The sequence below is a fragment of the Megalopta genalis genome, chromosome 1 (genome assembly GCF_051020955.1).
Source record: "Megalopta genalis isolate 19385.01 chromosome 1, iyMegGena1_principal, whole genome shotgun sequence".
NCBI lineage: Eukaryota > Metazoa > Arthropoda > Insecta > Hymenoptera > Halictidae > Megalopta > Megalopta genalis.
The window spans coordinates 27,328,010-27,341,642 of record NC_135013.1 but is presented as its reverse complement, the minus strand read 5'-3'; the positions used below and the strand labels follow the sequence as shown (position 1 = coordinate 27,341,642).

Below are 13,633 nucleotides of genomic sequence, written 5' to 3'. Positions count from 1 at the left end.
GACTTAACGGGATCGAACGTTTCCTGTACTGTTTGCTACAGAGTATTTTTACTTCATGGCGAATCACCACTCATAACAATATTGAATACTTCTCTATAAATTTTTAAGAGTACCTGGAAAGCATTTCGTGTATATTCGATTTAGTAAATAAGTAGCAGATGTTAATAATGAACACGTTTTTGGCAATAACGTTCCATTAAATCAAATCTATAGCGAACAAATCAGCGAGATAAGATGTTGAAGATTCGTGTCACTTTTAAGTACTATCGATAAATGTAACGGTCAATAACACCACAATAATTTTTTATTAATAAATGTCAGACAGTATGGCTAGCAGAGAAACGTCAATTAATTCAAAAAACTCGGATGATCACAGTGTCGAGGTTTGTAAGTCTGCGATACGATATTCACTCATATTAGAAGTACGGAAATCCTGATTATGTCTGAAGTTTGAATTAAAATTAAATTTAATATTTTATTGTAGACACTAGCAGAAGTTTTTCGATGTTTCATTTGTATGGAAAAGCTTAGGGATGCGCATCTGTGTCCTCATTGCAGTAAATTGTGTTGCTACACTTGTATAAGAAGATGGCTAACAGAGCAACGCTCTCAATGTCCTCATTGTAGAGCATCTTTACATCTACATGAATTGGTGAATTGCAGATGGGTAGAGGAAGTGACACAGCAGCTCGATACACTTCAAGCAGTTGGTATATCAAATTCTAGGCACGATGATTCTAATAGAGACAGGTATTTTCCTCATAATTAAAAAGGATAATATTTAGTCTCTTAGTACATTTTAAAGTATGTAATAAAGTAAAATTAAGAGTATGTAGTAAACTTGTACTTGCCTATTATTATACCTTTATATTTATATTACAGGTGTACTGTGCATCATGAGAAGTTATCGGTTTATTGTTGGACTTGTCGCAGGTGTATATGTCACCAATGTGCCCTATGGGGTGGAACTCATTCGGGTCATACTTTCAAACCTCTAGAAGATGTATATGAACAGCATGTTACACAAATAAAAGCAGAAGTAGGACAATTGAAACGTAGATTAATGGAGTTGATAAGTCTTGTTCAAGAAGTGGTAAGCTTTATATGTACACCGTTGAAAGGTCTTTATATCTATGTATATGCAATTGAGGGATATTATTTTATATTTGTTTTTCTCACTAGGAACGTAACGTTGAATCTGTAAGAGCTGCTAAGGATGAAAGGGTTAGAGAAATCAGGAATGCGGTAGAACTAATGATAGCACGTCTAGACTCTCAATTAAAGGCAAAATTATTGACACTAATGGGTCAGAAGAATTCTTTGACTTTAGAAACAGAGCAACTAGAAGCTTTGTTGCAAGAAGTGGAACATCAGCTGCATTCTTGTACTCGATCAGAATTGATAATTAAAAGTGCAGACTTGTCGCGAATGATACATCAAGTAAGAAAAAAACCAATGACAAGTTTTGTAACAGCTCCTGTTCCTGCGGATTTTCATAGGTACATTTAATAATTCTTTGTATTTTAATTTATAGTTTAATAAATGTTGAAAGAACGGCACTAATCTGTTTATTATTGCAGTGAAATTGTACCAGGATATGATAGTGCAACCTTTGCAATGCAAAATTTTACTCAACTACAGCTGAAAGCAGATCCTGTTTATTCAGCTCCTTTACATGTAAATGGTTTGTGTTGGAGATTGAAAGTGTATCCTGATGGGAATGGAGTTGTTCGTGGAAATTATTTATCTGTTTTTCTGGAGTTAAGTGCAGGTTTACCGGAAACGTCCAAGTATGTGTAACAAGAATTTTGGTATTTTAAAAACTATTTAAAAGTGTTCCCAAAAATATATTACCTTTAGATATGAATATCGAGTTGAAATGATACATCAGGGATCTCGTGACACAAGTAAGAACATTGTTCGAGAATTTGCTTCAGACTTCGAAATTGGTGAATGTTGGGGTTACAACAGATTTTTCAGATTAGATTTACTTGCAACTGAAGGGTACTTAAATACGGAATTAGATACACTTATACTGCGGTAGGTTTAATTCGAATCAGTTAGTGTTTCCTGTGTTATGAATGAAATTATAATATCGAAATGAATCAGATTTCAGGTACGACCACCGACGTTTTATCAGCGTTGCAGGGATCAACAATGGTACATTAGTCAATTGGTTACAGTTCAGAACCAGTATGCTGCTCAAATTAATGAGCTAAAAGAGGTAACACTACAATTAACAAATTTTAATTAGTAGTTTAGAAATAATTCAAAAATTCGTTCTCAGAGATTGGCGATAGAGATATCTCGAAATGCCATGACAGCAACAAGAGTATCAAGTGGAACATTATGTGGGCCAACATCAAATGTAACATCACTGGTGATGCAACAACAGTCACAAGCAGCTGGGGATCCATTATTGAACTCTAATACGTCTCGTTCCATTGAACCATATCAAAATGGTACATCGACAAGGTGAATTATATTTTATTATTTTTATGGACAAATTCTTTTTAGTCAGAGATATATAATATGGTTTAAAGTCTTGCTTGTAACAGATCATTACAGAATGTGCTCTCTAGTGGAGGAAATAATAGTAGTACCATGGCAGGTGATCAATTAATGCCTATGTGCCAACTAGGAAATGTTTCAAACATACGTCCACCTGGATCTTCTTCAACGTTATCGTCTATTTCATCGAAAGCAAGTTTAAAACAACATAGAGGGAAACCAGAATCTCCCAATTTGCATGGCACAAATGACGGATCTTCTGGAGATGGTCAAAATAATGGTGTTCATTCCCCCTCGCCTTCTTATTCTCCACCGAGAGAAGGGTTCAAGGTGCTCAATCAGCAACCGTTAACCCTTTTGTGTAGTAGCAGCAGTAGTGATAGCGGAGTAAGATATTTTGAACAATATGGTGTCAAACTAAACTATTATAATCATTTTTTAAACATAATTTGAATAAATGAATTTTATTTGATTTAGGAATTTAGCGAACATGATATATATTTGGATGAATGTGAACATAATGAGCCACATTTAACGCTGTTAGACGAAAATTCAAATGACGAAAATGACGTAGACGATGAAACTATGTCAGGTATGAGTTAAATTTTAGCTTTGGATCTTTGAATATTTTTCTAGTGTCTTTCTATCAACTGGTCTACCGTGTATAAATTTTTATACGAAAAATGTAATTGAATTAGGTACGAGTTCGAACAGGGATTCTATAGATGTGCAAAGGCGTAGTCAGCGGGACTGCAACTTAGATAAAGGTGTCGAAAATGAAAAATCCTCGAATGAGAAACCAGACGAAGATTATATGAAAGAGAATCCTACTTCCCATACACCAGATCACTTTCAAGCAGTCTCATAAGAGATCCTTTGTCTTTTTCTGAATTAATCTCCGTCTACTTCTTACTATTGGTTTTATAACACGGAATAAATATTTCTGTAAACATATTGTAGTAACTGAAGTTATAGACAAATTTTGATTATGCACTTACAGTTGAAAACTTTATTAAGTAGAAATAATTCTATGTCTTGTATATAGTACAATTCGTAGATAGTTGCCTTCATTGATTGTTAAAATAATTTTCAATAATAATAATTGTATTGTTTGCAGGAGAGAATGATGTAGAAGTTGCAGAATCGTTAACGCCGTGGATTCAGAACAAACAACGTACAAAGCAGCAGAACAATCGAGATAGTACTGGGGATACCTGCAGGTACATTAAAAAGAACAAATAAAAATCATTCAGATTTGTATTTAAAATAATTACTTTAATTGTATTTTGCCATTTTGCAGATTGCGTGGCAATGATAGTTTAGAAGATGAGATAATGTTACTACATCTGTTTGAAATGCAAGATAGGAATTCCGCATGGACTTCTTTGTGTTTCAATCAACATGTAGATGATACAAATGACTCTAGAACTTCTTTGACAAGTTTGCATCACAGTTCTAGTCCTTTGCATTGTAATTCGACTCTATCAACTCATGGATCATCTTCATTTTCACATAAACACCATGAACTTGATTCAGCCTGTAACGAACAATTTTCTGATAAACGCTCAACTTGTCCGTCTCATCTTTGCCAGCCTCAAATGATGTGCAATGGTAGATCCAATTTAGGTCAGCTATCTAATATGTATCAGCAAGATGTATCCGGGTTAATGGCTTGTGGAAGTCAAACAAGATCTGAACCCGCGACTCGTTCGAACTCTATAGATTGCGATAAGGATCTTCCAAAGATATCTCTAGTTAATAAAATTAATCACGAGGTGGAAACATCCAGATCGGACTTAATAGTGCCAAATGGTAATAAAAATTCGGAAGGATTACATTTTTCTATTTTTATTGCATACATACAATGATGTGGAACGTATATACTTTTAGTAGTATTGGACAGCAATAAAATCGTATCTAAGCATTTACTGTCACGACGACAATCGTCGCCGTCGTCGTCTGGCAATGTTAGCGTAATAAGTAACGAGAATAGCAAAGTATTCGAATTTGAACAATTGTTGGAAACTATTCAGTTGTATCCTATACCTCAAAAAGACACTGCTAGTTGTTTTAACAAATTAAGGTAATATTTTCTTAAATTATTAGTTAACAGCAACTAGAAATATTTCATTATGATGCATTCATCTCTTGCAGAAAAAATATTTCCACAGAGGGGAAAAGTAACAGTTGCACAACTTCCGGAATCAAAACTGCCACACTTTCTTCGTTAAGCCATGATGCGCCATCATCGTCAACGAGTACTACAACCGATGCTATACCAAATCCTAACAATTATAGTTGGGCTCCTGCGTTATATCAACATAAACACAGTACATATAGTAATATTAAAGCAATGCGAAATTGATTATGATACAAATTCAACTGAGAAATACTCACTTATTTTAGGTCAAAAGAACATTTTGGACACTACCATGCAAGCATCTTCTAGCGAAAATTCTAATAAATCGACTACTGAGAAGTAAGTAGATTTTTGAATGGAAAATGAAATTTTGAAGATTGTTATAGAATATTTACAACAAAAAATTACTATTGTTACAGGTCGTTAGAAGAAACTAACTCTCCAGGTTCTTCCTGAAATTACGTTTGCGATACTTATTTCATACATGTACTGTGATTTATGTTCATCTAAACGTTAATATTGTTGTTAGAAGTGATAGGAAAAAGTGAGACCACTGAGATTAGAAAACTGATATTTAAATATAATAACATGGTAAGTGTCACAAATAATAAAACTAATATTTTATAGCAGGTATGAGTTACTATACAATTATATAATATAAAACATTTTTCGTATTAATTATTTTACAAATATTTAACAATAATTTTGTACTGGCTATAAAATAACCATTCTTTTATAAATATACATACTAATAAAAGGATTTAATTTTCAGCTTAAAAAGCATAAAGAAAACGAATGCGACTTCAATATCATTCCACATTAGTGTGATAGTGTGATTTATATTATTTATCATTATTTATTATTCGCTCCTAATTACATATTCAGACAAATTCCATGTTTTTATTTAGACGCTAATATTAATATATTATACACTATCAAAATAATCAGTATGTTTAATTTGTTGTTTTTTTGGATGGTTATGGTATTGTAAGGATTATGAGAACAAATTTTGTACTATTTATATGTAGTCGCTTGTGAGTATATCTAAGTCGAACACAGCCCACTACAGTAAAATGAAATAAAGAGCACAAACGTGTATGTACATTTTTTTATACTTGTACCTTATTAATAGACTGCGAATCTTTATGCAAAATAAAAATTTTCATTATCAATTGCAAGAAGCAGAAGCTACGAAAAGTAATGTATAGCTATTCTTAAATACTTTCAATCTTCCTACTATTTTAAATTGCTGCTCCTCATTTTTGCCATAAATGCATAAAATCCACAGTCTACTTAGTAAATTTTTAATTATTTGCCATCAAAATTGCATAAGAATACTAAAACGCTTAAATGAATTAATTACTATTAAAAATTGCTGTTTATAAAGTTCATTTATGAATACGTTTACTACTTTCTTATTCTGCATTTAATAATTATATGTATAAACACAATCATATATATTTACACAAGAGCTTAAAAGTTTAGGATCACTTCAAATATTTACGATCTATGAAAGAAAATTATATAAAAAAAAGACAATAGAGTCTATGATTTCTTATTTTTAGTATTCAAGTTCGAAATGTTTATACATATTTCAAGTTACTCGAACTAGCTTCAGCTTATTTTGGTTCATATTTTGAACCTCAAATTTTCTTAGATTTAATGCTATCTATGTATAGCTTAAAGCTCATGAATTTTTAATAAGACATAAAAAATGTTATTTTAATATAGACTGTACAAATTCTATTATACAAATTGTAAGTTTGTTTATATATCATATACACAAATTTTGGAAGAAATTCTATACAGTTTGTTTGTTTCTTTTTATAAAATTTACTAAAATGAGAATAAGCTGCCCATTATTTAGTGATAAATAAGAAAGCGTGAATGTTCGCTTCTTCATTCTGCATGGGCGAGTCATTTCGGCCGTAGGTCACAAGCTCCACTACTACTACTATTTGATGCACGATGTCACGCGCAGCGTGAGGCACAGAAGAAACAATGTCATGTCGTTTCTCGCGTCGTGCGAGTGTGTTAGGGGCGCTGAAGGTGCGTAGTGGGGACGAACCACGGAGAGCTGTAAAAGTGGGAAAGAGCCAGATTTGGCCCACGGGCCGCGACTCACCCATGCTGGATTAAAGTATTAACTTCTCATTTTCTTAATAATCTAATATTCGTTTCATTACTATTACTTTGTACATATTTGAGCTAGAGGAAGAAACAACTACGTACTTGGTATTTTATGTTGTAAAGCTTTGTAAACACATCTACAGTGTAGCTTTCTATCCCCATCATTTTACTGCGCATTCAATCCACATGTAAATTCTATCCTAGCAGTGAGACGATTAGCCCAATTAGATCAAAACAATTTTTGTCTCCATCTTAGATTGTTCAGCGGGCTGTAGTCCGGAATCATGTCTAACTATCGTTTGTATCGTGCAGCAGTTGAAGCCAGCCAGGGTTCTCAGGCGGAAGAACTTTTGCAGAACTTGCCTCTACTTGTCTAACGCGAAGGAGAAGAAAAGAGGTAGGAACTAGCGGAAGCAAAGCTTCTAGTTCTTTTCTCCTTCCCTTGCATTGGAGCTGAATAGTGGTTAGACAAGAGGAGACAGGTTTTGCAAGTTCTTACGCCTGAAAGTCTTGGTTGTAGCTAGTAATGTATTACAAACTTCCTCATCTTCTGGGTATTCTTCTGCCATTTCCTTATTTGGTACATAATATGTACCATTAAATTTGCAAAAATATTTGCCGACAGATGGATGGTTGATGCATTGTGGCTTTGTGAGCTGCAATTCATCTAAAAAAGAATTCATAGAATATTTTTAATATATTCTTACATACATTACTAATTATATTAAGTCAATAATACCTTGCTCTACAAACTGACAAGCATTACTATCTCCAAGTATACTATACTTTATATTATAGTATATTAGAGTATCCAATCCATATAACGTCCCCTTGTCAGCAGGGATCACTACTTTCCACCCTATTATCACATACGCCTGTCCTTGATACTTCATAATCATTCCTACTGCATATTTAAGAGCAGGCCGTCTCTTATTCGGTTTTATTTTTTCCATCATACCATATCTATGAGGACAACAGGAATGTTCATTAAGATTCCAAGAGATAAGTGCAGTTGCTGCATTCTGATCCACATCTTGTAATAACTCCTCAATTTCGGTTAAATCCATATGTTCGTTACTGTATAAAGACGCCAATTTCAAAATTGGATCTGCATCATTTGGTTGCACCATATGTTCAAGTTCGAATGTAGAACGTAATCTTGATACTCCCCAACTCCCACAAACTCTTTGTCTGACAGCTACTTCCAAATTAATTACCATTCTTCTTATTACCTTTTAAGGGTTGTTGACAATTAATTATGTGTGGGAAGTAATATGATATGATAATTATTAGTTCAAATTTAATACAAACTTCCACAGCAGTTGCTGCCTTGCGAACATTATACTTTTTTATTGGACATTTTGAGACACCACCAATTTGAGGACAATGATTCTTTGTTAGAAATTCGCCACCATTTATAACATCAATATACAAATTTTCTACTTTGTCAGAGTTAGGACCACTAAAAGAAGATATGGAAAAATAATACAAATAAGATCTGATCTGTATAGTTTGTAATTTAAAACTTACTATGTTTCTTTCCATCGTAATAAAAAATGGGACGGGAAACAAACAGGTTCACAGCATACACCAAGCCTTCGAGCAACGTTTTCGAATACTATTGCTAGAGTTATAGGAGTTCCACGTTTGTTTTCCAAGACCTAGATCAATAAATAATGGTACTTAGATAGAAATTAATTCCGTGTTAACTATAATATAAAACAATAATAAACCTTGACATAAACTATACTATTATTTTGAAATTTGCGACTTACACGATCTAAAAATGAGTTTTCTGCACAATAATACATCTCCCCTCTTCCATAAAATCCTAACTTATGAAATAATACTTTGCAAAGTGCATCTGTTACTTGGACTGTTTCTAGGACGTTCCATTGATTGTCATCAATAATATTATTCCTCCAATATACAAACTGTTCTTCTGGTGTTGAGAATATGGAATGAGTTGGATGTTGTTCTTTTAGCAATGCTTTGGTTTGCTCTGCAATAGAATCTAATAACGATGCTATATACGAATATGTCACATGTCTTTCTTCTGGTTGACCCCATTGTGCTACAATAGTTGCACCGCGTTCTAAAGTCTGTTCACTTGGAGGTAGAGATATAAATTTCTGCCATTCTTCCTTCAAATGACTTTGTTTCAGGTATCTAATAACCTTACGACCATAATACCTATGTGTCAAATTATTGGCTCTGAAACAAATAATGGTGCTGCAAATTAAAATATTTATCATATATACATACAAACACTCTGTGTAATATAAATATTTACTAAATACTGTTTGCATGTTTACAATGTAAACCTTTCATAATTAATAGATTAATTACACTTACAGAGTATCGGCTTTAATTAAATCTATTAGTTCGTCCACAAGAACTTGATAAGCAAAGGGATGAGCACCATCTTTCACTCTAAAGAGGGGATCAAACACTTTAAATGCAGAATTTGGTAACTCATCATTCATCTCTTTATAATATCTGCTAGACATTGAGGATAATTGATGGAATAACTGGATTCTGATGTCCAAACATATCTTAACATGTTCTTTCCAATTCGCAACATAGCTTTCTGATTTCTCGTTTGTATAAATGTCTTTTAAGCTTGGCCATCTAAAATTAAAACAATAAGCATTGCGAACATGTTCTTAATATAATTTGTATGATCACAATCATAAAAAATACTATAATCATAAAAATGCTATAGTCATATTTAAAATGCGCAAATTCATCAAAAGGAATTTATATAGATAATGGAAACTATTTGTTTGTATCTCCTGGAACAAGGATAGTCTGCAAAAACGGCGTGAGTAATCACGGATTTCCCAGAACACCGCAATCTATTATATACACAAATTCGCGGAAAATTAACGCTGAATGCGCAATTCAATGTTTTTATCTCGCAGTGCAATTACGACATTTTTATTAATTCATGATAATCGTACCTTTGAAAACACTTAGTCCTCCAAAGTATATTGTCGTTGTCAATAATTTTATGCAAATTTTTGCACGTAGAACCAAGATTAATCACATCTGAAAAGCCGAGTTGCTCGTCCTCCAAAATCCTCACAATTATCTCACTAGGTAATGAGTTCATTGTATCACTTGACATGTTGTCGTGATTCATTACAACTAGTACGGTGGTTGTAAAAGACGAATAAAAAATATCGATTAACTATTTACTCGTAACGTAAAACCGTTAACAAGTAAAACACATTTTTGACGTGTATCTGCCATCACACGGAATCACTCTATCGTCAATGTGGTTCTACATTCTGTTGAAAGATCAGAAATTGACGCATGCGAAGTATGCCAACAGATGAAAAAACACACACTGTACATATATCGTTTACGAGCAAAATTGTGTTGATAATAATAACCTGTATGTGATGAGTTGAATCTACTGCACAACATACAGCCAGTAGAAATGGTAATTTTAGTGACACCAAATTGAAACTTCAATACAAACTTTTATACCACATATTACATAAAGTGCACGGGATTCAATTTAATTTACTTTTTCCAAAAGATTTGAACATCTTTTTCAAATCGAAGAAATAATTGTCGGAGTACTGCTATCTACACGTAATGCGTATTCCCAGATAAACTAGCTGGACCATTTCGCCATGAAGTTTGTAGTGATGACTAGTACAATCACCGTAGCAAGCATTTTTGTCCCTAGATAAAAGCCTCCCCTAGATGGAGCGCCAAGCAAACGCAAGTATGATAAAGTGAAACAAACTACATTGGTCGTTGGTGTGACTTATTTAGCTGTGAAGCGTCTATCAAACAGAGGCGAAGTAGTTTCTCTACCTGCTTCATAATTCTAAGCCGGTTGCCCCCCCCCCCCCCTTGGCTTACTATGGTGAGAAATTACTATAGTAACAGATGTCACATGACGTCAACAACGTCCGAAGCGCCGTCTGAAAGTCACTATTAACAATTTAAGTTAGTTATAGTTGTGACGAACATAGAGACGAAACTCCTGTTGGAACATTTGGTATTCATAATTTCCATGTAACATTCTGTACAACAAGTAATTTGATTGTTTTGTCGTATGTAGCACTAGACGTTCTATAAATTTCACCATACGCAGTTGGTATACGTTCACAACAGATTTTAGTACTGCATAACGAGAAGATGGCTGCTACTGCTATAAAATTAGCAGTTAAAAAAGTGAAACCAATTCTCTCTATCAATCGAGAAGATGCGCACAGAAGAGTAATAGCGTTATATAAAGCATATTACCGACAGATTCCACAAACGAGTATGTATGTCAATAATTTCTTATATCAATATTAATCAGATGTAATATCCCCAATATGATCTAACCTTAGTATGATAAAAATAGTATTATTCCTTGGTATTCTGCGTACCTTTTTAACTATGTATCTTTTACTGTGCGTTGTATATTTTGTGTTTGTATATTTATCAGAATATTCTGACAGGTACTCATGACCAACTTCTATATGAATTCCATTTGTTATAGTGTTGGACTATGATATTCCTAAATCAGTAACTGAGTGTAGAAAAAAGTTAAAAGAAGAATTTTTGAAAAATCAACATGTCGTGGATATAAGAGTTATAGATATTCTTGTATTGAAGGTATGAAATTATTTGTACTATTGCATTATACATTGGACATATATGTATTTCTACTCTTAAGAGGCAAATCTATTTCGAGTTATTTTCATATAAAAATAGTCGATACCTAGTCGATGATACTGCATACAAGATTTAATAATAAAATACGATTGCATCAGGGACAAATGCAACTTCAAGAAGTATCCCAGGCGTGGATACCTAAAGGACGTCTGATGGATGTTTGGAAAGAAACAGAGGTAGCAAAGCCAACAGATTTCATGTCGAAGTTTCTTTCTGGTCAAGACACAGTCATTTAACTTTAGTTAGTATATGAAAATAAATGAGAACTTCTTATGAATATGTATAGAATCAACTATTTATAAATTGGATGAACTGTGTATACGTATAGATTGTTAAATAAAACTGAAAAGGGGAACAAGATGTAACTGTTTATTAAAAAAATCAAATTGTACATTATTTGAAAAGACGTATCTTTACTTGATTCTTACAGAATATAGAATATTTCTTTTAATTTACACTTTTTATCTTTACATTGATATATTATTATTCACTTATATACATTTGACAAGATGATATATTACTAAGCACCTTAGGTACAATCTAGTTCACTTTTCACAGCCATACGGATAATTTGCTTTCCTTCAGTGAACAAGTATAGAATTATACATATACATACATACATACATACATACATACATACATACATACATACATACATACATACATACATACATACATACATATGTTTGAATCTGGTAAATTCGAATGTCGCGTGAGTGTCCTCGCCACATTAATATGTATATGCGTGTCGCATCAGCATTCTCCTGCATCACAAAAAGGGGGAATCATCGTTTTGTGCTAAACTCGAGATAGATATCCTACTGATTCTCTGCGTTCATGTACTTTGGTTAATCATTTTCATAAAACAGTTCGCTTCTATTCTCATCATTAGAATTTGAATTAAAAAAAGAAAAAAAATGGAACGAGAAGAAAAAAGAAAAAAAAACGACCTCTAATAGATATAATCCCGCGCTATGTAGAAGATACGTTTCATCGCCGATATGCAACGCGTACTTTTAGTACAATGTCTATAAAATATCTAGGCATTAAAAACATACACGATCGGTAACTTTTATACCCATACATTCCACGTATCTACACTAAAAAGAAGGAGAAAAGAAAAATGGCAACAATACATCATGATTATGACTCGTAAACCTTGTAAGAAAGTTTTTGTGCACTCGTGTCGGTTCATAGCACAGAGTTTCCATACTTTTGCGTTCTCTCTCTTCGGGGAAAATAGAAGAGACTTCTATTATTAAACTATACTTTCGCGCTCCGATTGTATATCGTAACCGGCGATCACACCACGTCTCAGTGAAACGTCGCTATTCCTTAACCCGTTACCACTGAACAGATTTACCAACCAGCTTCTGATCGAGTGCCTCGCGGAGGACTTCTTATCCGGCACATTGTCTGTACTAGGAACAGATGCCACTTGGTCTAACGAACGCCAACGTTTAACAGGCACTACCTCCCCGATACAGCTACTTTCGTCCCCTAACAGAGGTGTCTCCGCCTCGTTGGGGGATCCGTCGGTATGGGGTGCTATTATCACATTACCGTTGGGATAATTGTTATTCAACACTTTTCCAGATATGTTCGTCTTCGAGTTTGTCCGTGTGCACTTGTCACAGTTCTCTAACGACCGGAAGCTCTTCTTCGGCTCCTTCCACGAAAAGTTCGGCGACTCGAACCTCTTGTTGTACAGCTCTAACGGGAACGGGTCCAGCGACCGGGACTCCCGCATAATATTCTGGAACGGGTAGTCGCTGGTGGAGGAGGACGAGGCTATCGTCGACAATACCCTCGCGTTCTTTCGGAACTTTGGCCTGGTGTCGATGAAGATATCGTCGAGGGCCAATTTGATGTTGAGCGCTCGGGTCTCGACCTCGGTCAGCGCAACGTTGTCCAACGTTGTCTTCGATATGCTATCGGCTACGTAAAGAGGAGATCGTTCTATCTTTCTCGAGTTGAAAGATCGTGGTACCGGGCTGGATCCCCCGCATTGGGACGTCGAGTCGTCGGGCGTTGGCCGCGGAACGCTCGACTGTCTTCGACTGCCTGCTCCTAGGCCACCCAACAACGAAGCTTGACGGGAATCCGAGTTCAATTTCGGGCTCCTTCTCGGTCTGCAGAAAAGCGGTGGCAGATCACCTACGTCAACCT

At 34.5% G+C, this 13,633-nt stretch overlaps 4 protein-coding genes across 11 annotated transcripts in view; 2 read left to right on the top strand and 2 right to left on the bottom strand.

Moving 5' to 3' along the window:
• Positions 1 to 38: 38 nt before the first annotated feature.
• Positions 39 to 5,765, top strand: LOC117220703 (uncharacterized). 3 transcript variants are annotated; one of them, XM_033470942.2, is made up of 18 exons: positions 39 to 383; positions 485 to 750; positions 883 to 1,093; positions 1,183 to 1,499; positions 1,581 to 1,790; positions 1,861 to 2,040; positions 2,110 to 2,224; positions 2,288 to 2,475; positions 2,559 to 2,898; positions 2,989 to 3,103; positions 3,210 to 3,278; positions 3,629 to 3,731; positions 3,812 to 4,323; positions 4,402 to 4,594; positions 4,666 to 4,841; positions 4,918 to 4,990; positions 5,071 to 5,242; positions 5,424 to 5,765. In XM_033470942.2, the coding sequence occupies exons 1-17, from the start codon at positions 315 to 317 to the stop codon at positions 5,105 to 5,107; spliced, it is 3,174 nt and encodes a 1,057-aa protein (XP_033326833.1). In that variant the 5' UTR covers positions 39 to 314; the 3' UTR covers positions 5,108 to 5,242; positions 5,424 to 5,765. The 3 variants fall into 3 exon arrangements, with proteins under 3 accessions (XP_033326833.1, XP_076380891.1, XP_033326846.1); XM_076524776.1 differs by having other exon boundaries at positions 2,544 to 2,898; XM_033470955.2 differs by lacking the exon at positions 3,210 to 3,278 and having other exon boundaries at positions 2,544 to 2,898.
• Positions 4,344 to 10,417, bottom strand: LOC117220684 (F-box only protein 21). 3 transcript variants are annotated; one of them, XM_033470899.2, is made up of 8 exons: positions 10,180 to 10,417; positions 9,745 to 10,074; positions 9,137 to 9,412; positions 8,557 to 9,013; positions 8,312 to 8,442; positions 8,093 to 8,243; positions 7,521 to 8,013; positions 4,344 to 7,448 (listed from the first exon to the last, which is right to left on the bottom strand). In XM_033470899.2, exons 2-8 carry the CDS (start codon positions 9,924 to 9,926, stop codon positions 7,246 to 7,248), a joined length of 1,893 nt encoding a protein of 630 aa, XP_033326790.2. In that variant the 5' UTR covers positions 9,927 to 10,074; positions 10,180 to 10,417; the 3' UTR covers positions 4,344 to 7,245. The 3 variants fall into 3 exon arrangements, with proteins under 3 accessions (XP_033326790.2, XP_033326799.2, XP_076380928.1); XM_033470908.2 differs by having other exon boundaries at positions 8,557 to 8,995; positions 10,180 to 10,416; XM_076524813.1 differs by having other exon boundaries at positions 9,745 to 10,417.
• A 377-nt stretch (positions 10,418 to 10,794) lies between these two features.
• Positions 10,795 to 11,824, top strand: ND-B14 (NADH dehydrogenase (ubiquinone) B14 subunit). Its single transcript, XM_033470920.2, has 3 exons — positions 10,795 to 11,066; positions 11,289 to 11,404; positions 11,563 to 11,824. The coding sequence occupies exons 1-3, from the start codon at positions 10,940 to 10,942 to the stop codon at positions 11,698 to 11,700; spliced, it is 381 nt and encodes a 126-aa protein (XP_033326811.2). The 5' UTR covers positions 10,795 to 10,939; the 3' UTR covers positions 11,701 to 11,824.
• LOC117220453 (receptor-type guanylate cyclase Gyc76C) overlaps positions 11,818 to 13,633 on the bottom strand; it is a 139,451-nt gene continuing 137,635 nt past the window's right edge. For all 4 annotated transcript variants that reach the window (XM_076524763.1, XM_076524770.1, XM_033470431.2 and 1 more), the window contains one exon: positions 11,818 to 13,631. In XM_076524763.1, coding sequence (XP_076380878.1) covers positions 12,723 to 13,631 — 909 coding nt within the window. In that variant the 3' untranslated portion in view covers positions 11,818 to 12,722. The remainder of the gene's footprint in view (positions 13,632 to 13,633) is intronic.